This window comes from Alexandromys fortis, unplaced genomic scaffold (assembly GCF_014885135.2).
Source record: "Alexandromys fortis isolate MF-2015 unplaced genomic scaffold, M_Fortis_MF-2015_v1.1 scaffold_101, whole genome shotgun sequence".
Lineage (NCBI taxonomy): Eukaryota > Metazoa > Chordata > Mammalia > Rodentia > Cricetidae > Alexandromys > Alexandromys fortis.
The window spans coordinates 4,892,969-4,916,120 of NW_026067983.1; the positions used below are offsets into that span (position 1 = coordinate 4,892,969).

A 23,152-nucleotide genomic window follows, 5' to 3' on the forward strand; every position below is an offset into this window, starting at 1 on the left:
GTAATGGCGCTCGCTCACGGTTGAGAACCGCTAACAGAGGCTCGCGAACCTGGCGCGAGATGATCGCGGCCTAATTGGTTTCTTCTGCACAGACAGTAATTGTTGATGATACATTCCTGACATTCCAATTCAAAGATCTTAATCCGTATATGGCTGCTCCTGAGCTGATGAAATTTGAAAGGGGCTTTGCCAGGCCTGTCCACTGGATGTTCTGGGTCCTGAATCCTTGCTCCTCTGGGTTCCTGTCACTTGAGATGACATCCAGGATGGGCAGGAGAAGTAGGGACACAGGGAAAGGCTGCAAATGAGCAGCTAATTAAACTTGGAAGTGTCTGCCTGCTTCACACCCCTGACAGAGCTTCTGAGAAACCATTATCCCCAGTTTGATGAGACAATAGGGTCACCTAACGGGGATCAAAATGAAGACACCCAAGGCTTAACTGAGTCTCATAATTGACCCAGTGTACTGAGCTCACAGTGGTGTTAACATAAACTTCCAGCACGTGGCAGAATACAAGTTTCCAGCTCCAGAATTCCTTTCCTCTTCTTCCTACCCCTTCTCCCCTCCCCCTCTCAGTATGGTAGACTCCCAGGATAGGCTCCAACTCCCAGTCCTCTCTTAAGATTTGGGGCAAGGGACATAGTTCAGTAGTATGTGCCTGCCTAGCAAGCGTGAGGCTCTGGGTTCAGCCCCAATACTGCCACAGAAAAAAATATAAATTCTTCAAGGGGAGTCCTAGCCCTAGCGGTCCCCCCCCCTGATTCATACTGAGACTATTGTATGTGCTGTCAGTAGATAAGTAGATAATGTATACATAAAGTTTTATGCATACATAAAATGGACATTTCTTTTCATTATCAATTTATTCTCTTGGTCTGTTTGAAAACCAAATGCTAAGTGACAAGTCACTTTTGAAGAGAGTCATCTCTTCATCAGCTAAATTAAAAACATAACTATTTGAAGATCAAAAATATTCAGCATTTCTAACTTTAGGATTATAAAGAAATTTTTAACATGTTGTGCTCCTTTGGCATCAAAGAAGAACGGCTTCTCCCCTCTAAATGCATATCATTCAAAGCCCTCACTGCGCCTCCAGTTTTTGGATGAATTATTTAAAAGTCTAACACTGTTCTGTGATTTTTTTTTCTATGCTATGTCATTGTTACATAAATACTCTCAGAGTTCTTTGGAGCTAACTTTCTAACATTATATTTTTTTCAAGGCACAAGAATACATTTTTAAGTATATAGTTCAGTCGCGAAGGCTGTTTTCCCTTGCCACGGGAGGGCAAAATGAAGAGGAATTCCGCTGCTGCATCCAGGAGCTCCTCATGTCTGTCCGTTTCTTCCTTTCCCAAGAGAGCAAAGGGGCCGGAGCGCTGTCTCAGTCGCAGGTAATTGTCTCCCATCCCTGCAGCAACCGCAGTTTGTTTTCTTTCACTCGCCAGCCTAGCTGCCTTCCCCTGTGGCTTACCCATCACCCCGTTAGGCTTTGAAGATCCTGGGGCTCTAAGCACCGGCCTAGCAGAAGCAGCTCCATCCACAGATCCCACACTGGAGTAGAGGCAGCTTTCATCAACCATGCTTCCGTTCAGAGAAACACATACCCTCAACTGAGGTGGGGGGCTGAATTTCACTAGAGCTACTCCGCCCTGCTTTTTTTCCTTGAGCCTCATATTACTTTTTAATCTCTCAATTTGAGCATCGTTCTTTTGGACTCTGCTAAATTCCATGTTGCTTTCTTTTGTTTTGGTTACTGTAATCTTTTCAGGGCTGACGGTCTAAGACCAATACCAAGCCCGTGCTGCCAAATTCTATTACTGGCAGTAGCTTAACGTGTGTGTGCTTGGGATGCACACCTGCACCAATACGTTGGCTGGTTTCTCCTGAGACAGGGTGTTGTATAACCTAGTCTGCCTTCTACCTCTCAAGGGCTTGGGTTGGCCCTTGAGGAACTAGCATGCCTGGCTCTGATTTTCTTTTTGTATTTATTGTTGTGTTTCCAGTTCAGGGTCCATCTACATTCAAAATAGCATTGCCTTATATGCATTCCAAGAGATAAGTCTTAGTATGTTCTCTGTAATTTCTTAATTCTCCTTTTATATTTTTAATTCTGATGGCTTCATTAAACCCTGTCAAATGGAGAAGCAGCCTCCCACCATTCTGCTAGAAAGTTAAGAGCTTAAAATCAAAGGTTAGACCACACTGGGTCTTCAAGTGTTGATGTACTGGGAGTCATGGCATGTGGAAGGCCTATCGTACAATGTCCTAGGACCAGAAGCCCACAATCTCTGATTACAGCACTGTGCTTTTCTTGACTGCAGGCAGCAGGTCTTTTCATTCCTTTCCTTATAGGTATGGAGCTATCTTCCATCTGGGCCAGCATATAGCACAGGCTCTTTTGTTTGGTTTTGTTTTTTCCAGACAGAGTTTCTTTGTGTTGCTTTGGAGCCTGTCCTGGAACTAGATCTGTAGACCAGGGTAGCCTCAAACTCACAGAGATCCGCCTGCCTCTGCCTCCAGAATGCTGCTATAAAAGGTGTTCACCACCAATGCCTGACTAGCACAGGCTCTTTTAAATGTCATTTTGTACTCCAGAGTTAATGCAATCACTGCATCAGAGAACTCGCCAGAGACCTCAAAAGCAAACATCCACCTTACTAGACCTGACTTGCAGCAGTTAATAATTTGAGAATAATTCAGTAGGCTTACCACATATTCCTTAGAGTTCTCAGGATTTACTACTTCTACAAAAGCCTCTGTAATTAGGGTTTCACTCTGAAACATCTATTTCAACCATTTTTTTAATCCTGGAGACCAGGTACCTTTAATTGTGATGGTTCTGCGGGGTACAGCAGCCATGCTGTTTCTACAATATTCTGACTCTTGTGGCTCTTGGTTTTTAGAGTTCTGTTCCACAGTCAAGCTTTAGAGACAACTTTGGCTGTTAGTTTTTGAGTATAGAAAGTTTCTGAATATGCTAATGACCCCACTGAAGTCATTCTTTGTACTCTGCATCATTTTCTGTGATGGCTTTATTTTTAGTCTGATGCAAAGTCAGAGTCAATGTGTAAGATTGTGAGAGGTTGGTTTCCTTTAATAAACAAAAGGACATTGTCTCCCCCAATATTTGGTAGTAAGGTTAATGGCCCATCCCTTCCCGTACCAGTTCACTGTTGACCTTACACTGTTCTTCACAAAAGTAGGATGGCAATAATTTGGTTGATGTGACACGTTACTTTTCTGTTGACCCTGGCATACTTTATGCTCGATGGCTTTAAAACTACCTTTATTTATTGGGTTGCAGTTTTGTCTGTCAGAACTCTACAAAGGCTTGGTTGAATTCTTTCCTCAGAGTTTCCCAGAGTCAAAATCAGGACTTGATTTCTTCCTGAAGGCTTTGGAAAAGAACAGGACCTTTCAGGCTGTTGGCAGAATTTGAAGTCTGCCAGCAAAGGCTGGAGGAACAGGAGGTGCTCTGTCTTCTAGAGGCTGCTCGGAATGGTGTTCACATATGGTTGTTCAAATCCAGCAGCCGTATGCTATGTTGTCTCTATATTCAGTTGTTTCTCCTGCAACTGAATGAGAAACAACAACAAAAGCCAAAAGCCAAAAACAACAACAAGAACTAAAGGGTTGTGATTAGGTTAGGCCCATCTGTGTTATCTCTATATTTAAGAGTCAGGGTAAGTAGCATCCTTCATTTTTTTCTACAGATTTTTTTTTTTTTTTTTTTTTTTTTTTTTTGCAATGTAACATAAAGTAATTGCAAAGCTACCAGGAACAAAGGTCCTGGTCAGTCATCTTAGAATTCATCTGCATCATCCAGAACCAAGGATCCCACTGTCCCACATTTCTTGGCTGAGTTAAAAGCAGAAACTTACCTTACTGGCTTGAATTTGTGGGAGTCTTTCCCACATGAGCTACAACCCAGGGCAGACTCTGATTTCCTGGAGGCCAAGGGACCTTCCCAGCACCCAACTAGGCCAAGAGATTGCTACCCAATGGGTCTGCTCATCAGTGGGTCAATGGATTACTACTCCGTGGGTCTGCTTATGAGTGGGCCAAGAGATTGCCACCCAATCGGCCTGCTCATCTTAGGCCTGGGAGATTCATTTATTCCTCCAAACCAAAATCCAACCTGACAACAATGCCTGCCTGGATACCCTCCCTTAGACAGTCCTTACGTAAAACCAACTCAGCAGGTGTTGCCACAGACCTCTACTTCCCATCCTGGGCACTGACTCCTGCCCCGGACTCTCCTGAAGGAGAAGAAGGGCAGAAGGAGCAAAGGCCCAAGACCTTGCTGCAAATTTTTTGCAATTATCTTTCCCGATTTGTCTCAGGGCATAGGAAGGTCAAAACCAAATTGTACTTTTATTATTTTTAAGGATAGCTTTTATCTGTCCCATTGCGACTGGCTTCCCGCCCTCATCATAAAGTCCTTTTGCCTCATGCTTTTCCGTGGCCACATGATGAAGGGACTTTACATTTCAGGCATATTCAAACTGGTTTTCTTTTTTTGAAGTAAAGAAGTATAATAAAGAATTCAGGAATTCTTCTTTTAAGATAAAATACCTGAGGAAGAGAATTTAACTTTCATGATTAGAAAGATAGGCTCGTTTATTTTTCTTATTTTACTTTTATTGATTTTACTTCATTTTTATGACTCAGTTCTTTGCAGAGTACACTGAAGATTATATAAATAGTCTTTAGCAGGGAATCCAAGTTACTCATTTTAAGAATAGTCAAGCAAATGAATAGTTTTTGAGGAATAAGCATGCTGTTTTTATTTAGAAATAGAAAGAAGCCACAATAAAGTGTATTTGAGAATATGGGGGGTTGTGGTTTCATCCCAGTTGGAACATTGCTTATCTGGCATGCACTAGCAAAGCCCTAGGTTCCATCCTCAGGACAGAGATAGTGGTACACTGCTGTCATCCCAGCACTTAGGAGGAAGAGGCAGGAGGATCGGAGGAATTCAAGGTCATTCTTGGCTACACAGCACGTTTGAGAATAGCCCAGCCCACAGGACGCCTTGATTTTAAACAATTATTTAAAAGTTAAAATTATTTACAAAAAAATAATATTTTTATTGACTGCCTGATACTGATGTACACTATACACTTTCCATAAATGCATTCAGTCCTATCTGTTAATATATAATCTTTAAGAGTAAAGAATCATAACTTTAGCATCTTTTGAATGTTGATAGCTTTAGCGTTAGGAATAGAGTTTTGGCTCTTCTTCTTCAGTGTGCTGCACTGAATAAGCACTAAGCTCAGGAGCTTTGAATTTGGTTCCTTGTTGGAATCATCAGAACATGTCCACTCAAGCACACAGTCGGGGGTCGTGTTAGAAAACCAGCTTGTCCAGGAGTCTTGGCATATTATATATACATGGCCCGCCCCCTTGGGCAGATGTGAGGTTGGTTGATGGCTCCATTGCCTCCCGTCTCTGGGCTCCACATAGGCTTCCCTGCGATGTTCAATCTTAGCCCACTTGATTTTGTTTTTAGATATTTTTCTTTAAGTTATGCCTTTTGGCATGTGATAACCATATTGATTTTTTTTCCTCTAAAAATGGTAAGTAGATTTGTTTCCATTAAAAACTGTTTGCAGTTTTTACATACCTGGAACAATGTGGGGAACTACTTTAGCGATCTGTTTCTTGACAGCCATGAAACTAAAGCTCACAGGACGAAAGGACTTCCCAAAGTCCCAGTGCTGACTAGAAGCGAGGCTACTACATATAGCCACATTTCCTTGTTCTGGCCAGGGTTTCCTCCCCAATCACAAACCAAATGCCTTAGGGAACCGGTGTGTCTGGCTTCTTAAAGGGAAATGAGATTTAAATGAGCAGTTCAGAAAATTTCTCCAAAGAGAAATGTAATCTCAGTGACCACAGCTCAGAACTCGACTGTGCATATTCAGCAAATACGGCTGGGCTGTATTTGCTGGTTCGGTGGGGTAGATGCCGGTCATTTGATAATGTCGGTGATTTTTCCAGAAGCTCCAGTTTTTATTGTCTTCTTTTATGCACATTTCTAAAACCTTTCCTAATCTGTCACACACTTTTGTTTTGGTCTAAATTTTTGCCGGTTAGCTCTAGATGACAGAGCTTTTGCTCATTTACTTTTCTCCTTAAGAATACTTGTGACAGTCCTTAAACTTGGTGACATTTTACATCTTATTTTTATGGCATCAATAATTCATGCAGACTCCTTCCTTGTTTTCAGGCTGTGTTCCTGAGCTCCTTTCCGGCTGTGTACTCAGAACTGCTGAAGCTCTTTGATGTCCGGGAAGTGGCCAACTTGGTGCAGGACACTCTGGGCAGCCTGCCAACCATCATGCATGTGGATGATTCCCTGCAGGCAATTAAGCTTCAGTGCATTGGCAAAACCGTGGAGAGCCAGCTCTACACCAACCCAGGTACGGTGGCGACTCTCTAGCCATTCTTCCACAGCTTATGTCCAGAGGTTAAAGGAGCAGTTCAAAATGAAAAGTACTTTCCCAAAAGCCTGACAATTTGGATGGGAAATATGTTTATCCATTAGATATAAAAGTGTGGCTAGCAAAGTGTCATTTCTAGACCGAATAGGCCAAGCACAGTGGCTCACCCCTGTAGTCCCAGCTACTTAGGAGACTGCTGTAGGCAGATCTGGAAGTTTAGGGATAGTTTGAGCAAAGTACACATAGTGAGATCCAATGACCAAAGAAAGAAGGGAAGTGTGGAAGGCACTGAATAAATTATCGATTGTAATCACAGCTCGTAGTAGTATGGGCATGAGTCCCCTGCCCACTTTGTAGATTTCCTGTTATATGGAGCAAGAAAAAAGCTACCTTTTCCTTCTGAGATTCATATATAGATATGGGCTTAGTCACTGTTCTGCTGCTCTGGAGAGATACTATATGTAGGCAACTTATTTTTTAAAGGTGCATTAAACTGGGGGCTTGCTGACAGTTTCAGAGGGTTTCAGGGTCTGTGATCATCACGGTATGAAGTGTAGTGGGGAGCAGGCAGGCAGGACTGTAGCTGAGAGCAAACGTTTGATGTTCAGTGAGCCAGTGAGACTCAAAGACTACCCCAGTGACACACCTCCTCCAACAGGGGCACATCTAATGCTTCCTAAACAGTCCACCCACTGGGAACCAAATATTCAAAGAGATGAGCCTCACCCAAACCACCTTAGTTTGTGTTCTAAAAATGTATAGAAGGTCTTTGTATTCCTGTGTTTTATGGTATACCAACATCAAGCTGTCAGTTATCAGATGGATTTTTGCTGTACTAGGTATCTTTAAATTATCTTGTTTCTCAGATTCTTTTTTTTCTGAAGAAAATAATAAAGTATCCTCCTTATTTTAAAACTTACTTGAAGTGATTCATCAGCTAAGTTTTTAAGATAGATTCTTTCTGGAGTTATTTTTTCCATTTGAATGTATATGTGAATATATAATATCAAAGGCACTGAAAAAATACATCATTTTGTCATAAACCATCTTAAGCATACAGAGAAAGATACAACAAATAAGTAAATCATGAACAAATCTTAACATCAAGTATTTACTTTAGGTCTTTTATTAAGGAATTCATTACTTTTATATTTTCTCAGCTGGGCATGGTTACATACACTTTTTAATCCCAGGCCTCAGGAGGCAGAGGCAGGGGGATCTCTGAGTTCAAAGTCAGCCTGGTCTACAGAGCTAGTCCCAGGACAGCCAAGGCTACATAGAGGAATCTTGTCTCAAAATAAAAAAAAAAAAAAAGGAAACTTCCAAAATTTCAGAGATTCTGGGTGCTATCTTCTAGTCCTTCATTATAAGACAAGCTGATTGACCTGTCCCCCACATTTCGGTTTTCTTCCATCTTTACATACCATGGTGCGTGTCACTCCTTGTTTCTGTTTTAAATGGTAGGCTGTTGTTCCATGCCGATATAGCTGGAGTGCATACCTTTTACTGTTATATAATACTAGTGTTTACTAAGTTACTATATCATCACTCATTTTGTTCTCCTGTTGAGGAAGACTTATCTTTAATGTCTTCTATTTTTCCTTTTGCTGAAATAAAAAATGCTCTAATCGATGTAAAAGAAAGTTACGACTTTTGATTTCTCTTGATTAAAAGAAAATAAATCCCACCCTTCTAGAGCAGTGCTCCTCGGTCTGTCAGCTGTGACTCCTTTGGGGGCCACATGTCCCTTCCCTAGGCATAGCCTAGGAAACCAGAAAGCACGGGTGTTCACATAATGATCCATTACAGAAGCAAAATTCCAAGTTGCAGCAAAATAATTTTATGGCTGGAGATCACAACACAAGGGACTGTACTAAAGGGTCGAAGTGTTCAGAATTTTGAGTTCCATTGCTCAAGGGAAAGATACTGCTTCCTTCTGTAGTTTCCAAACTTTTGTCTCTTGGAACTAAAGGGTAGTGTTTCTGCAGCTGGGGGACCCCTTTAGGGTTAAGAGCAGAGGTGTGGGATAGACAGGAGCTGACCAAGTCCCTAGTTTAACTCAGGCATCAATCTGCTTTCTCCAAAATGAGGAAGATTGACTCCTGTCTCACAGGAATTGTGATTTCGGCTCTGTTTCCCATAGACGGACAAGATGATTCTTTATTAGGTAAAGTCCTACACGAAAAGGTCAGCTAAGGTCATAAAATAGGTTTCCAACAGTAAGGAAATTATTTGAGAGGATTTTATTCATTCCACAGACACAGTTCCTTTGAATTCCTGACCTTCAGTGAACAAAATAGAAAAAGCAAGATCAGAGAGCTTTTTAAGAAAAGACACCAACACATTTCAGAAGTTAAGATAATCAGGTCTCTGTAAAAGTTGGTGATGATATTTGCTAAGGTTGTTCCGGAGATGTTCTGCAGGGTCTGTGCCTGGCCCTGGAGGAGAGGCCCAGTCAGGATTAGGAAGTGGAGAGTTGCCATATGGCATGGAGGAGGTAGAAGAGCTAGGAAGCCTGGGTGCCCTTGCTATGGGCACACTCCCCTTGATGGATTATGGAGAAGCAGAAGCCACTCACAGCCAGCGTAGTTGCCCAGTGATGCTTAGCTTGACATTCGCTGACTCATCATGGAAGAAAACAAAGGCTGTCGTCATGTGTAAACAATAAGGTACAACATACCCAGAAGAAGCCTGTCTTCACAGAGAAAAATAGGAAGTGTCCCTGAGAGTCTTCCAAGATTGAAACGGCCGTGTTTAAATCACAGGCCACTTCCCATGGTAGGGAAACCAAGAGAGAGTCCCAAGTGACCATGGCATTCAAACTCTCTCACTGAGAACTCAAGGGATAAGCACGTTGATTCATGGTACCCTCAGGAGTGAAAAGATATTGGGAGGAAAACCAAATGTATAATATAAATGCCTGAGGTCACAAATGGAGGAAAATAACTAGATGGGAGTTAGAAGAAGGACAATATAAAATTATAACTATAAGCATGACAGGGTGAGCAAAGAACCCCAACACAAAAGGCCCCAGTGTAGCCCATTCAACATAGCAGATAGAGGACAACACGTGACCACAGGTTGAGACCCCTGCTTTACAGGTTGGAAGGACCGAGGAAAGGCACATAGTGGTTAAATATACAATATCGCAGATCACAATAATTCCTCAGTAACTCTGAAAGCTAAAAGTGAAAACCAGAGCAATGCAGTAGGGTTCCATCCTGAGGACTGGAAATCACAGTGTGATTCTTTCTCGACTGAGTTGTAACCCAGAGATGGCAGTACGATGGTGGGGGTGGGCATGTTCAAAGCGATAATCCTCAGCTGAAAACACAGGACTAATTCTTGACTCTCTCTTCATGACAGCTCCACATCTCCAACCTAGAGTACCACCACCATGACACTTGCTATTCGTAATTTATTACTGAGGTTGGCTTTTATGAGCAGAGGCGTGGTTCATGATACAGAAGCAGGAAGAATCTGACCAAGTGCACAATCTGTCTAGGGGACTAGTGTTCGCCATAAAAAGAAGAAGGTCCACAATTGGACCACATGTTAAGAAAATAAAATTTAATTTTTGAGAATTTGACCCTAGCAGGATAAGCCCACCAAGAGACCTAGAATGTTCTGTAAATTAAAGATGTAATAGAATCCTGTATGGGGAATAGTCTCCAGAGAAACCGAGTAGAGGAGGCAAGGCTTGCATTTTAGAGCAGACTGTTCTGGCAGTGATGGGAAGGGAGCTGGTGAGTAGAGCGTGGGAGGAGGTGTGGAGGCTGGGAGTCAGGAGGGGGGAGTTCAGGGAAAGGCGGTGAGAGTCTCCTGTGCTGCAGATCAGAGAGAGTCTCTGTAGGAGCTTTGAGAGTCAGCTGTGGCTCTGTCTCTGTTACTTGGTATCTGTTTAGCAGGAATCGGCAGCCGCCCTTAGAGAAGGTCATATTTTTATTTGCTTATGATTGAACAGTTGTGTGTCAGACACATGCCATGCTATAAGACCTGACTGCCTGCTCCACAGTGAGAGGCCCCTCTGTCCTGGGCCTTCTGAGCAGTCTGCAGCAGAAGAGGAATGGACTGCCACTGTTTAGCGTCTAAAATAGCTTGTTTAGACCCCAGAGTCAGACACGGAGAACCAACTGCTGGGCTCCCCCCGCGCCAGCCATGTCCTCCCCTCTAGATGAGATGCTGTCGGTTCTCAGGGTGCCAAGCTGCCAGCACTCCCCGCTTTCACCTGGAAAGAGAAGACTCAGATAGCTTATGGTGGCAATTCTATGCGCAAGTCTTCAGAAGGAATCGCCCTTTAGGGCTCCCCAGTTAACACCCATAATTCTGTAGACGGGTGAAAGCTGTAATAGAAAATAAGAAAGGACTGGGGCAATCACTCAGCAGTTAAGAGTACTTGCTACTTTTCTAGAGAACCCAAGTTCAGTTACTCAGCTGCCAGGAACAATAGCCGCAGGGGATCCGATGCCATATTCTGACCTCTGAGGGCACCAACACGCGCGTGAGAGGCACTCACACAAGCACACAGATATGCGAGGAAAATCAAAAGTAAATCTTTTTAAAGAGGAAAATACAAATGAGAGGAAAATAGAATATAATGATATTTTAAAGCATATTCTAGGAATTATTGGCATAATGTTTGGTTAGGTTTTTATGTTAATTTGTTAACCTCAAGAATAAAATCCTTACTCTACTTGATGAGTACCCAGTGATGCTCACTCCTTAGACCTGCGTTCATGTGTTGGAAAAGTATACAGGTCTTGGGTTTTTTTTTTAATGGAGATTTCTTCTTAGTTATGTACTATAAAAATATATTATAAAAGCAATTACCCAGGAGAGTAATGAGACAGAGTGTTGATTGCGTTGGGTGGGTTACTCAGTCTAGGGGTTTGTAACCCACCCTGCAATCAGTTATTCCAGGGTCTCGAAGGGGCGCTACCTGGAAGGGAATGAGCTAGGACAGAAGAATGAGGCCAAGCAGATTTGTCAAAGCCTCTGTTTATTAGGATCATGGTTGCTGTTTATATAGGCCCTGGATGAGGACTTGGTGGGCAGGGCACAGGATCTCGCCACGTGGTCCCGGTCATGTAGGCCAGGTTACGTTTGGACAGGTAGGCCAAGAAGTCACGAGTTGCCACACCTGGTTCCCTGGATAGCTGGAGTGTGAGGCGTGTTCTGCTAACAGATAAGTTAATTGGGTGTGGGGCAGGTTCTCTCAATAGAACATAATTATGGGTGTGGGGTTCTCTGCAGACTCCCCAAGGTGATGTAATGATTTTTAGGGGGGAAATGGCTCATGACAACAGAGGCAATGGGTTAAACAAACAGAAGAATAAAGAATGACAAAGAATAAAAACTTACTTAGGATCTTAGGATCACTAGTGTTCTGTCCCCTTTTCTCTGGACACTTTACCCCTACCCAGTCCCTTCCCTGTTCTCGGCTTCCTTTCCCAGTCTTACCCTGGGGAAAGACTAAGGGCCAAGGCCTTTCTACACATCCCCCACATCCCTGAATTGTACTCTACCATTTCCACAAGCTGTCTGTAGACTGTCCTGAATTTTGTCACAGATTTACCCCATGATAATTTGGGCTTGGCTTAGGAATCTGTTAGCTGTAACTTCATGTTGGGTACTCAGGATTCAGTCTCCACTTCTCTCTCTTGCCACGGTCCTGGAGTTTTTAGTACTGGCCTGTGACAGCCAGCGCATCTCTGGAGAAGAGGCTGCATCGTCACTCACCCACACTGGCCCAGATTTTCAGGGGAATGGAGCACAGGGCCAGTCTAAGTGCTGCAGCAGCTGCTGCGGTTGGCGCTGTGACAGGAATAGCCTCATCCAGCTGCTGTTCAGGATGGGCATAGCAGATGTGCTGGACTGTGATCAGGTGCCTTCTGCCCTCATCCCATTTGAGCTGTGTCCAGTAAAGACAGACGCCAGGCCCTATTTCCACTGCCTAATAGAACTTATTTATCCAGTAAATACTCCTTTTTAACTTTATAAGTTTAATGTATTGTATAATTTATTTAATTTTGTTATTATTTGACAATTTCCTACATTCCCATTGTATCTTGATCATATCAACCTAAATCTTTTCCACTCTCCAAAGTCTCCCCCGGTACTTCCCCATTCCCATCCTCCAATCCTCTCTCTTGTGTTATTTATTTATTTATTTATTATGAGGCAAGGTTTTTCTGTGTAGCCCTGGCTGTCTTGGAACCTTCTCTGTAGACCCAACTCTGTAGATCCACCTGCCTCTGCTTCCCCAGTGCCAGGATTAAAGGCGTAAACCACCACGAAGGGCTCATGTCTTTTTTCTTTAAATATCCCTCTGAATTCCATTAGTGCTGCCTATGTTCCCATGGGTTTGAGGCCGTCCTCCAGCATATGAACAACCCATCAGCAGCTTGCACACCCCACACATAACCCTTCCTTCTTTCAAGTGGCTCCTACAATCATGTATGAAATTAAATCATAAATATCATGGAAATTAAACAGTCTCTGCCCTTGGTCTTTTTTTTTTTGATCTAGCATAATAGCCGATGTTGAACAAATGGTGCTATGGTAAGATGTGGCAGAGTTAGTGCTGAGGGGACTTTGCTAGGCAACGTGTGGCATCTGAGGGAGGCTTGAGGTCCGTTCTACCCAGAGTCTCTCAATGTCCCATGTGTCCCTGATCCAATATCAAATTGATGTTTCAAGGCGAGATCCTACCCTGAGCTCCGAACCTCAATAAACAGCTTTTCCACCTCTGCACGTCACCATCTCCCAGGCTCCTCCTCTCCCCTGGTCTGCTATTGAAGCTGCAGCGTTCTTCTCTGTCGTCATGGTGTGCTCTTATCTGCCGATAGCAAGCACAACGTTCCTTCTCACTTTTACCCTTCATTGCCACTCATCGCATGGCTCCTATCTGCCCCAAGGTCTCCCCTACAGCCCAGTCCCCAGCCTTGCTGACACATCTGAGACCTTTCTGCCTTTAGTTTCCACATCTCCTTCCTTCTCTCTCCAGCATCATCCTTGGAAACAGCACACAGTGTTGCTCCAACCCCTGTCATATCCCTCTTGTTCATTTGGGGGCCACGCATCAGAACTGATCTTCTAGGGTAGTCATCTGGCCCTGCCCGTCTGCCCTGTCCCATCTTCTCTCTGCAATCCACTTTCTCCAAGTCCTCCTGGGTTTCCTCTTCATGTATTCTTCAGGGCACCGTTTAACTCCCCTCTTTGCAGAAATGTCCTTCCCACCCTGGTTATCCCATTACTGGGCTCATAGTTTATTGTGTTCTCTTCTTGGATCAGCAAGCACAACTCTAGATAAATAATTAAATGTCCAGTTCAGTGCCCATTCTCTCCCATCTCCACAGAAAGCTCCAGAGAGCGGGGTTTTCTTCGTATCTCAGAGGCAAATCTGTCTCTCACTTCCTTAATATCAATTAGTGCACTCAGGTGCTAAAGAGGCTTTTTGTGAGTGAACACTGAGTCATGGTTAGGAATTGCTATGTAATAGTAAATGCTACTGAAGCCATGCATGTATATATATATATTTTTTAATCTTATAGGGAAAGCAACTTCTGATCTAAGGGTGAGCATGAGAATAACATCACAGCAGTGGAAGTGGGGTAGGAGTTTGGGGCGAGTAGAGAGCACGATTGGAAAGCATTTGGCCTCCGTGCTGCGTCCTCACGGAATTTAGGCCACTTGGGTGCATGTACAAGTTTACACCGAGAGCATCCCTAGCACTGCGCCACTGTGCCGTCTACCAAGTGCGTGCTGTATGTGCTCCAGTGTCTTTCCAGGTTCGCACATCTCTGACTCACTTCCTGGTGGTTTTAATCCCAGTTTCAGGCCCTCCTGGGTCTGGGGCTTCTCCACAGACGGACATTTGCTAAGTGCCATGCTTTGGGTGGAGAGTAGTCCTGCCCTCCAGCAGTCCCAGTAGTTCCAACATGCTACCTTGGTGCCTTCCTCATGGCCAATCCATGCTGGGGTCCAGTTTGTAGAGAGGGATGAGCAGTTTGAGCCTGGCAAACCTCACCCTTTTTGGACAGATTCCAACACCAACGATCCTTATCTAAAGCTGGTTGGTAGAGGGAGCTAAGACAGGCTGTTTCTAACTAAGCTAAAGGAGGAATGTACCAAAAGATTCTTGGTTGTCCACAGTCTTCCTTGTCTATGCTGTAGAGAATTCCTAACAGCTAGGTTTATCCACTCCAGTGGATACACATGAAACCAAACATAAAGGTCCCCCCTCTCTGCAGCCATGGAGATCTGTGTTCTGTGAGTTTTGTCTGAGACTCGGAGTATGAAAGCACTGTCCCTTTCAAGGGCAGAATCTATATAGCAAATACTAGCTTTAATGTATACAAAGTCCATTTATCTTCACCTGTAGGGGATCTGGGCTTGGTTTTAACTTTCAGTTTTATGAGAGCGTCTGGCCTGTAGGGGCCAGATATTTCTTTTATGAAGGTAAGAATTAGAATTTTAGCCACTCAGATGGCTTGGCCTTGACTTCCTAATCCTATCTTTTACACTGGCTGGTTGCCTCTACCCTGGAGCAAAGCAGTTCTCCAGACTAGAAGGTCACGCCTCTGTTTTTATTCAGCACAGGTGAATTGTTTGTTTCCCTTGCTCCACCCCTAGCTCATAGATATTTTAACAGTTGGCTGCAAATTGAGTTTTTAGAAATCAAATTCCACTAGCGCTGGGACCCTAGCAGATGAACTTTGCCCTCCCTCCCAATTAAACATGACTGCATAGAGCTTTCTGGTTCCTCCGTTTCCAGGTTCTGTTCCTGCTTCTTTTTGTCAGATAATTGCTGTGTAAATAAGTAAGGTGCCATTTGGGGTGTGCTGCTCACAGAAGGCCTGCAGTTCTGTGTAAAGTTTCCTCCTTTCCTCCCTCTCTCCCTTCCTTTCTTCCTCCCTTCCTAACTGAAGGCCAGGCGTCCTTGCGTTGGGGGTGCGGTGGCAGACATCAAGAGAAACAGGAGTCCCCAAGCCTCGCTCCTGTGTCACCTGCGTTCCTTTGTTTGTTTTCTCTTTTTGCTTCTTGCTTCTAAAGAGGAGCAGATGGTGCAAAGCCCCCAGGTGCAGCGAAATCTTCCCATGTGGAAGTCAAAGGCCACAATGAGAACTCACTTGAAAGAGAAAGATAATGCCGAGAGCAACCCACCCCCCTTGCCCAGAGTGCTGTGCGCTGTCTCAGGGGGTCAAGGACTGGAGGGTGTGACTGAAGAGGTTCCAATTCCGTGACACTGCACCCAGGCAAAGACATGAGCTGCAAAATGGCAGAAGTAAGAAATAGGTAGAAAGGGTAGGTGAGGAAGTACGGAAATCTCCAGAAAAATGGGACACAAACATGGGAAAATACGAATGGCCAGATCAAGAGGGCCCCATTGGGGGACGTATTTGAAGTCTCAGATGAGAGGAAATCAGGACAGCTTCCCCAAGTACAGGACACTTTACAGCAGCGATTCTGAACCTTCCTAATGCTGTGACCCTTTAATACAGTTCCTAGTGTTGTAGTAACTCCATCCATAAAGTAATTTCCATTGCTACTTCATAACTGTAATTTTGCAACAGTTATGAATTGCAATGTAAATATCTATGTTTTCCGATGGTCTTAGGCAACCTCTGTCAAAGGTTGTTCGATCCACAAATTGAGAACCATTCATTGCCTTTCCAGTTGAAGGGGCCAAGGCAAGGCACGGAGTACTTAATACAAATACCACGGATAACAATAGTTCCTCACTAACTCTGAAAGTGATAGGAGAAAAAAAACAAAGCAATACAAAAACAGAGTCTTGTGCTGAGGCCCAGAAATCACAACAGGAGCACTGAACGCATCGTCGTAACGTTAACCAGAAACTGCGCGGTAGCTCTCGAGAAGTCAGCAGCGGGATGGGAGGTGACACAGCCAAGTCCTCCTCTACCATAGTAAGATGTCACTGGTGCTCGGCCTCAGAGAGAATGTGGGAGACAGCGAGAGAAATGTTTGATGTAGGACTGTGGAGGTTAAACACCCTCAGGATGGGCGATAGACAGGAATGAAACTAGGGCTCACTGACTACAGGTCTATTGACTACAGGAATCGTGCACTGGGGGAAAGTATTCCTTTTTGTTAATATAAAACTCATAGGGCTAGGGCCCCTGTACCACCGTGTGCTAATAGGTTGACAATCAAAATGGAATTAAACAGCCAGAAAGGGTTTGGCTGAGGCTTGTGCGGGACCCAAGCAGCGGCGACACTAACGGCTCCTCTCTCACAGACTCGAGGTACATTCTCCTGCCTGTCGTATTGCACCACCTCCACATCCACCTGCAAGAACAGAAGGACTTGATCATGTGCGCACGTATCCTTAGCAACGTATTCTGTCTCATCAAGAAAAATAGCTCAGTGAGTACCGCAGGTCAGAGTGTGTGATTCTCATCAAATGCTTCTGCAAATAAATAAAATCTTAAATGTCCTCCAAGAAGTCACACCACGGAGAAGTGCCCAGAGACTTGCTTTCCGTTTTCAGCCAGGCTGAACTTCTTGGGTTTCTTCAGAAGGAATTAAAACAAACAAACAATACAAAAGTAATCGTGGTATTAGAGTAACCTTGAATAGCCTGGCTTCCTAAAGTTGTGTTTCAAGGAAGAACTGAGCACCAAGTGAGAAAAATTAGCAATCTCAAAGCCTCCCACATGTGTCTTAAATCTTGGTGAGATGAAGGCTGTGTGGCAAAACCAAATTACTGCTTCCATGATGCGGTGGTTTGGATCTGATCTGGGAAAGGCCACATGATAAAGCTCAGAAGTTGGCCATGACCCTTGGGCCCAGTCCTGTAGAAATTACAGAAGCAAAGGACAGCCCCCAGGAGACAAGAAGTACCTTACAGTCCAGCCGTTACACAACCCCGACTGTAGTCTTCCCCTTATGGCTCTAAGGAGTCCTGTTTTGCTTGACTCCTGACACACTATAATTACTGTGAGTTTAGAGTGCCCCGCAAAGTGAGAACATGGCATGCTTCCTTATACATGGAACAATGTCTGGGGTTTATGTTCAGCTCAGAGTCTGCTCTGAAATCTGAGTAGGGAGGATGTCCTGTTTTCCTTCCCTCAGTCTGTGGCTGTTGGTCAAACACTGGGCTCCTCAGCCGCAGGATGATGGAGGGGTTGGAACAGTGAAGGCTGAGCCTCCAGTTTGCCCCAGTCCGCATTACAGTCTGTGTTGTTTTCCCCATTCTTTCAGTGTTTGTGATCTACTTCTGAAAAGCAGGGATGAGAACAACCCCAGGGGAGTGAGGGGGGAAGAGGGCCCTGCTGGTGCGGAAACAGGGGTGGCATTTTAGAGAAACTGTGAGCCCTGGATCTGAACCTGTCTTGAGCAGCGCATACACAGCAAGGGATAGCGCGCTGTTCCGCTACTGGAAGCCCAGTAACGATAGGGAACAGGACAGAGAATGACAGGGGGGAGAAGCCATTTGCCTGGCTTGAAAACTCCCTCTGACCACTTGACCACAAAGATCCAAGTCCCGCCTGACTAGGTTGCTGGGATATGGTCACCATGAGTGAAAACTAGCCAGGTCACTGGACAGACTAACAGCCAAAAGCTGTGGGAGAGATGACATCTTTCTATTTCTTCTCTATTTAAATTTGGAAATTACAGTCAGATTTTTGAACTTTGCATAATGAATTTAGAGCTGAAACCAAATCACTTGGGAAAATTGGGAATTTTCATGCAAATATTACAAATATATCCCCTAAATACAGTTTTTAAAAGTATCCTTTGCCCAGAGCCAGTTTGCCCAGGTTTTCTCATGCACATATGTTAAGAAGCCATGTCTTCTATGAAATAGGCAGTGTAGATATTCTCTCTGGAGTCCTGAAGTGTGGATAGTGTTAGTCACTTCAAAAACGAAAATCCCTCTCTCCCTCCCATGGCTGCTAACCTCAGGGCTCTTTGTAACCAGGATACTTATCCTGACTGCTTTCTAGTCCCTTATGTTTACATGTAGGCTTAAAAAAAAACTTATAAGAATAATCATTTGCACATAGCAAGCCTTGGAGCATGATCTGTGTGACTGCCGTGCTAGGAAGATCTATGTAAGCACAGTGAGGACCTGAGAGAATCACACTGTGAGGGAAGACCGCAGCCAGAGAGGCCAGCTCAGGTTCCTCAGAGAGAGGATGGCTGGCCTCAGAATTGTTTTTTTTTTTTTTTAAACAATATTTCTGCCTCTTTTTGTTTGTGTCTCAGCTTCACATTGCATAGCCAAATGAGGTGCTTTGGGATGAGCCTTTACTCTCTGGAGCTCTGTCTTCTGCAAAGCCATTTTTGTTTTTAGTTGAGGTCTATATCTCTTGTCATCTTGACTTCTCTGAGTCTTTCATTTTAGATTTGGGCATGAACTTTCTTTGTCCATTAAAAAAAAAAAAAAAAAGATTTGGTACATGCAAAGTCAGTCTCCTGAGCGTGCTATTCTTTCTTCCTCCCAAGGAAAAGTCTGTGCTGGAGGAAATAGACGTGATAGTGGCCAGCCTGCTGGATATCCTGCTCAGGACCATCCTGGAGATCACCAGTCGGCCTCAAGCCACCAGCTCTGCCATGCGGCTGCAGTTCCAGGATGTCACTGTAAGATCCTATGGCACATGGCACACACACAGGGCCTGGCTGTGCTTCGGACAGCTCCAGTCCCTTTGGCAATGATGGGTCTTAGTGTGACCGTGGGAAACCTGGCCCTGGGATGAACTGTGAGCATAACCAGAGCACCAGGGGTTGCCTTCGCTCTACAAACACTAAGCTAGCAAGCCTGTAGGGAAAGATGCTGTTAACAAGTAGGTCTGAATTTCAGAAAGCCAACTTTGGTATTAGTTCTTTTCTTTTCTAAATTTAAATTAGTCTATACTTTTATATCCCCAGTCAACTTGGTAACTTTTCATTCCCCAAATTGCCTAAAGAACAGAGCAACAGCAACTGGAATAAGAGGCCTTGTGTGCTAGTTCTGGATTTTTCTCCATGACTCATCAAGACCTTAACTTTTTGAGTCTTCAGTTTGATAGTGTTAAATGAGGATTAACTTGGCAAATTCTAAGGGGCTGTCAAACATCCTTGTCTTAGGATGTTAGCATAGCTTGATTCAGGCAAAGTGTTAAGAAATAACACATCAGATAATTTATACATATGTATCTGTATATGCTGTGTGTGTATTCACATACAGGGTTTATTTATTCATGGCAATGTTGAGGGTAAACCTAGGGCTTCATGTAGGGCAGACAAGCAAGTAAGTGTACTCCACCATCGAGTTATCCATATACATAGGAATTTCTGTTTTAGAACTCACATGAGGTTGACTTTTAAAACGATTATGTATTTAACAGTATTCTCCTAAACAAGAGATATCATTTGTAGCTATGGCACTCGATGCTCTAATATCCATCAATAAATTATGTACACAAGCATTAACTAAATACTTGCTATTGGCTTCACAAATTGTGCTGTGGGTGCATGAGAATGCTAAGGTCTAGATGCAAGTGATTTTCACTTTTATCTAAAAGTTAAGAAGTCTGGGAACTTTGTGCAGGAAGAGGCAGAGAGAGTGTAAGAACCAGAGGGGATGGAGAACATCAGGAAATCAAAGCCTTAGTCAGGGCTCACAATACCCAGACAGCATGCACAAGGCCTGCATGGGTCTGCAGCAGACGGGGTTCTAGGGTGAAAAGGAACATGTGGACACATGCTCACATCCTTCACTGAGAAGCTACCTCCAACTGATAAACACTTGCTAATGGAAAATTAGTTTTCTTCGAGGGAGTCTCCCTGGTGAACTGCCCATAAGGGTAGGTCCCATGCCCAGCTGTAGACGGCCCACACAGAAGGAGCTCAGCTGGGATCTTTGGAGCGTCCTTGTATCACAATGTTATGTCAGGGCATTGTTCTAATATCACAGGTCCTGTGGGTATATATGATGGCTTCCTTCTTTTTCCTGTGTGTGGAGAGCAAACTGGAAGTGAGACAAGACTATAAACTCTTAAAGACCTTCATCAGTGATGTACTGTTTCCACTCATGCTCCTCTTCCTAAAAGTTTCATAGCCTCCACCAAACAGTGCCACCACTCTGGGGACCATGTACTCAAATATATGAGCCTACAGGAGATAGTGTTCATCCAAACCACTACTATAAGTCAAGTTAAACTAGCTTAATAAACTAAGGATTAAAATATTACATTATTTTATAATATATTAAATTATATTTTATTTATTATAAAATATATAATTGTTATTTTATTTATTATAAAATAATATTTATATATCATTATATATTAAATATCTAAAATATATCTAATTATGTTAAATATATAAAATATTATATGTAATATAATTTTAATCCTTAGTTTATTATAGATAGATATAGATACAATTCCTAGAACTGGGGAGTTAGCTCGTCAGCATGTGATGTCATCATTTTTTCCTGTGTGTGTGTGTGTGTGTGTGTGTGTCAGAGTTGGGAGTATTCTAAAGACTCTATAGCTCTTTCCCTGAAGGTTAAATTCCGTTTCCCTAATGACTGACATGAGAAATACCTTGAGCATTCACTCTATACATGAAGATCTAAGTAACACCTCCTCATTTTTCCATAAAGAATAGGCTCTGTGCAGGGAGTGTCTACATGGCATTTATACAGTGCACGCCTTGCAGTTCCTACAGGCACATTTATCACTAAATGTCCCTCTTAAATGAACACGCTGTAAGGAAAGCCAGTTGCTGCCAGTCACAATGCACTTCCCAGGGCTCTGAAACAGCCACGTTGCTGTCCTGCCTCCCAGCAACCCCAGCAGGAGGACTGCTTCTGCTGAATCATAAATTCAGATAACAGTAGTTTTATTTTACCCTTTGTTCTTCTACCAACCATTCTTTAAACTTTAAAATACTCTCTCTGGCTAGGAAAAGAAGTGTGCCATTGTAATTGGTTTCTTTAAAACATCTAATTGTACATAGCAGGTTTTATAAAGCAACATAAGTGGCCATTTGTCTCACACCCTCAACTAATTGTCCACCAGAGTTGGCTGTAGTGCATATGTGTTTCTTTGCTGGGATTATGTTAAATGCCATGTGTAGCGGGTGACCACTCAGCATTGGCCCTGTCTAAGATTCCCTGGCATGCCTGTGTAAAGTCTCACGTACAGTTTCTGGCTTGTGTTTAGAGAAGAAAAGGGTAGCATTCTACAAAATACCAGGAAAAAAAAAACAGGCATATGCTAAAGGAAAACTTTCTTGAAGACTTTTTATGTAGACATAAAATATTCTTGGCAGTTATTGATAGAAATGCCCATTGTTCTCTCTACATGAAAATGGATGAAAGCAGCTAAAGACTATTGAACTTTAAAGGCAATTGGTTAAGTAAGTGAATCTTGACAATGATTTTTTACTATTTTTAACAAATTATGAGAATTCATTATTAAAGTATTTTAATAGTAATGAAAATTATATAATAGTAGAAAAGGTAGAAGTGAAATAATAGACACATAATCTCATGGTAAGGACTTGAAGTTATGATTATAGGTGATGTGGGAAAATGGCAGATGATCTGGAGTGTTGACATCGGCAGTGGGTTGTATTGGGGACAGTGGGGAGTGCCATAATGATACGGTATTTCCAGTGGGTCTAGCCCAGACACAGCAGACAAAGTCAATCTCTTGGATTCAGAGAGTTTATCAATATACATAGATTATAATAAGCTATTGAAGGTCTATTCGTTATTGTTTTTTGCTATTATTAACATTATGATTGAAGATATATAATTTTTCAAATTTAAAGATATTTTAATATGTATAGGGTTATTGAAAAAAGTATTTAAGTATATTAATAATGTACTAAATAAGTTGGAAAGTTTGTATATGATATCAAAAACCAAGAATAAAAACTGATTGAACCCCTACCAACTAATTTCCATTCTAAGAAAGACCATAATAGATTAAGCAGTATTATCAATAGATAGATTCTTATATATTTATATGTTTGAATTGTTTCCGCTAAATTCACTTTGTTTCCGACATGAAACCAGTTGGGAAGTAGGAAAAGCCACTGGGTAGAGCCTTCTAGAACGAAAGCCATCTATATTCACATCCAAGCTTTGCCATTTGCTGGTTGTGAAACCAGATTATTATCTTAAGTTTGATAGTTTCCACCCAACTAGTCTCTAATAAGAAATGAATTTGACAATACAAAGTATAGTAACTTACACATAGTATCTTTCCATAAATCAGTGTTAGCAATGCCTTTTGAAAAGATTATTATTGATGTAAATACAATAAATTTGAAAAAAATGAATTTTATATTTTTTTTAAAAAATCACTTGGTCTGTAAACCAGGCTGGTCTCGAACTCACAGATATCCGCCTGCCTCTGCCTCCCAAGTGCTAGAGGCCTTATCATACAACAAAAGTATTTGCTCTACTATGTTCATAGCAGCATTGTTTGTAATAGCCAGAACCTGGAAACAACCTAGATGCCCCTCAATTGAAGAACGGATGAAGAAAGTATGGAATATATACATATTAGAGTACTACTCAGCAGTAAAAAACAAGGACTTCTTGAAGTTTGCAGACAAATGGATGGAAATAGAAAACACTATCCTGAGTGAGGTAAGCCAGACCCAAAAAGAGGAACATGGGATGTACTCACTCATATTTGGTTTCTAGCCATAAATAAAGGACATTGAGCCTA

The 23,152-nt window shown here is 42.8% G+C and overlaps 1 protein-coding gene across 2 annotated transcripts in view; it reads left to right on the forward strand.

Annotated features, from left to right (window-relative positions):
- Dock4 (dedicator of cytokinesis 4) overlaps window positions 1–23,152 on the forward strand; it is a 392,371-nt gene that overhangs the window by 269,737 nt on the left and 99,482 nt on the right. For both annotated transcript variants that reach the window (XM_050158669.1, XM_050158670.1), the window contains exons 22-25: window positions 1,224–1,394; window positions 6,239–6,431; window positions 16,714–16,841; window positions 18,927–19,061. In XM_050158669.1, coding sequence (XP_050014626.1) covers window positions 1,224–1,394; window positions 6,239–6,431; window positions 16,714–16,841; window positions 18,927–19,061 — 627 coding nt within the window. The remainder of the gene's footprint in view (window positions 1–1,223; window positions 1,395–6,238; window positions 6,432–16,713; window positions 16,842–18,926; window positions 19,062–23,152) is intronic.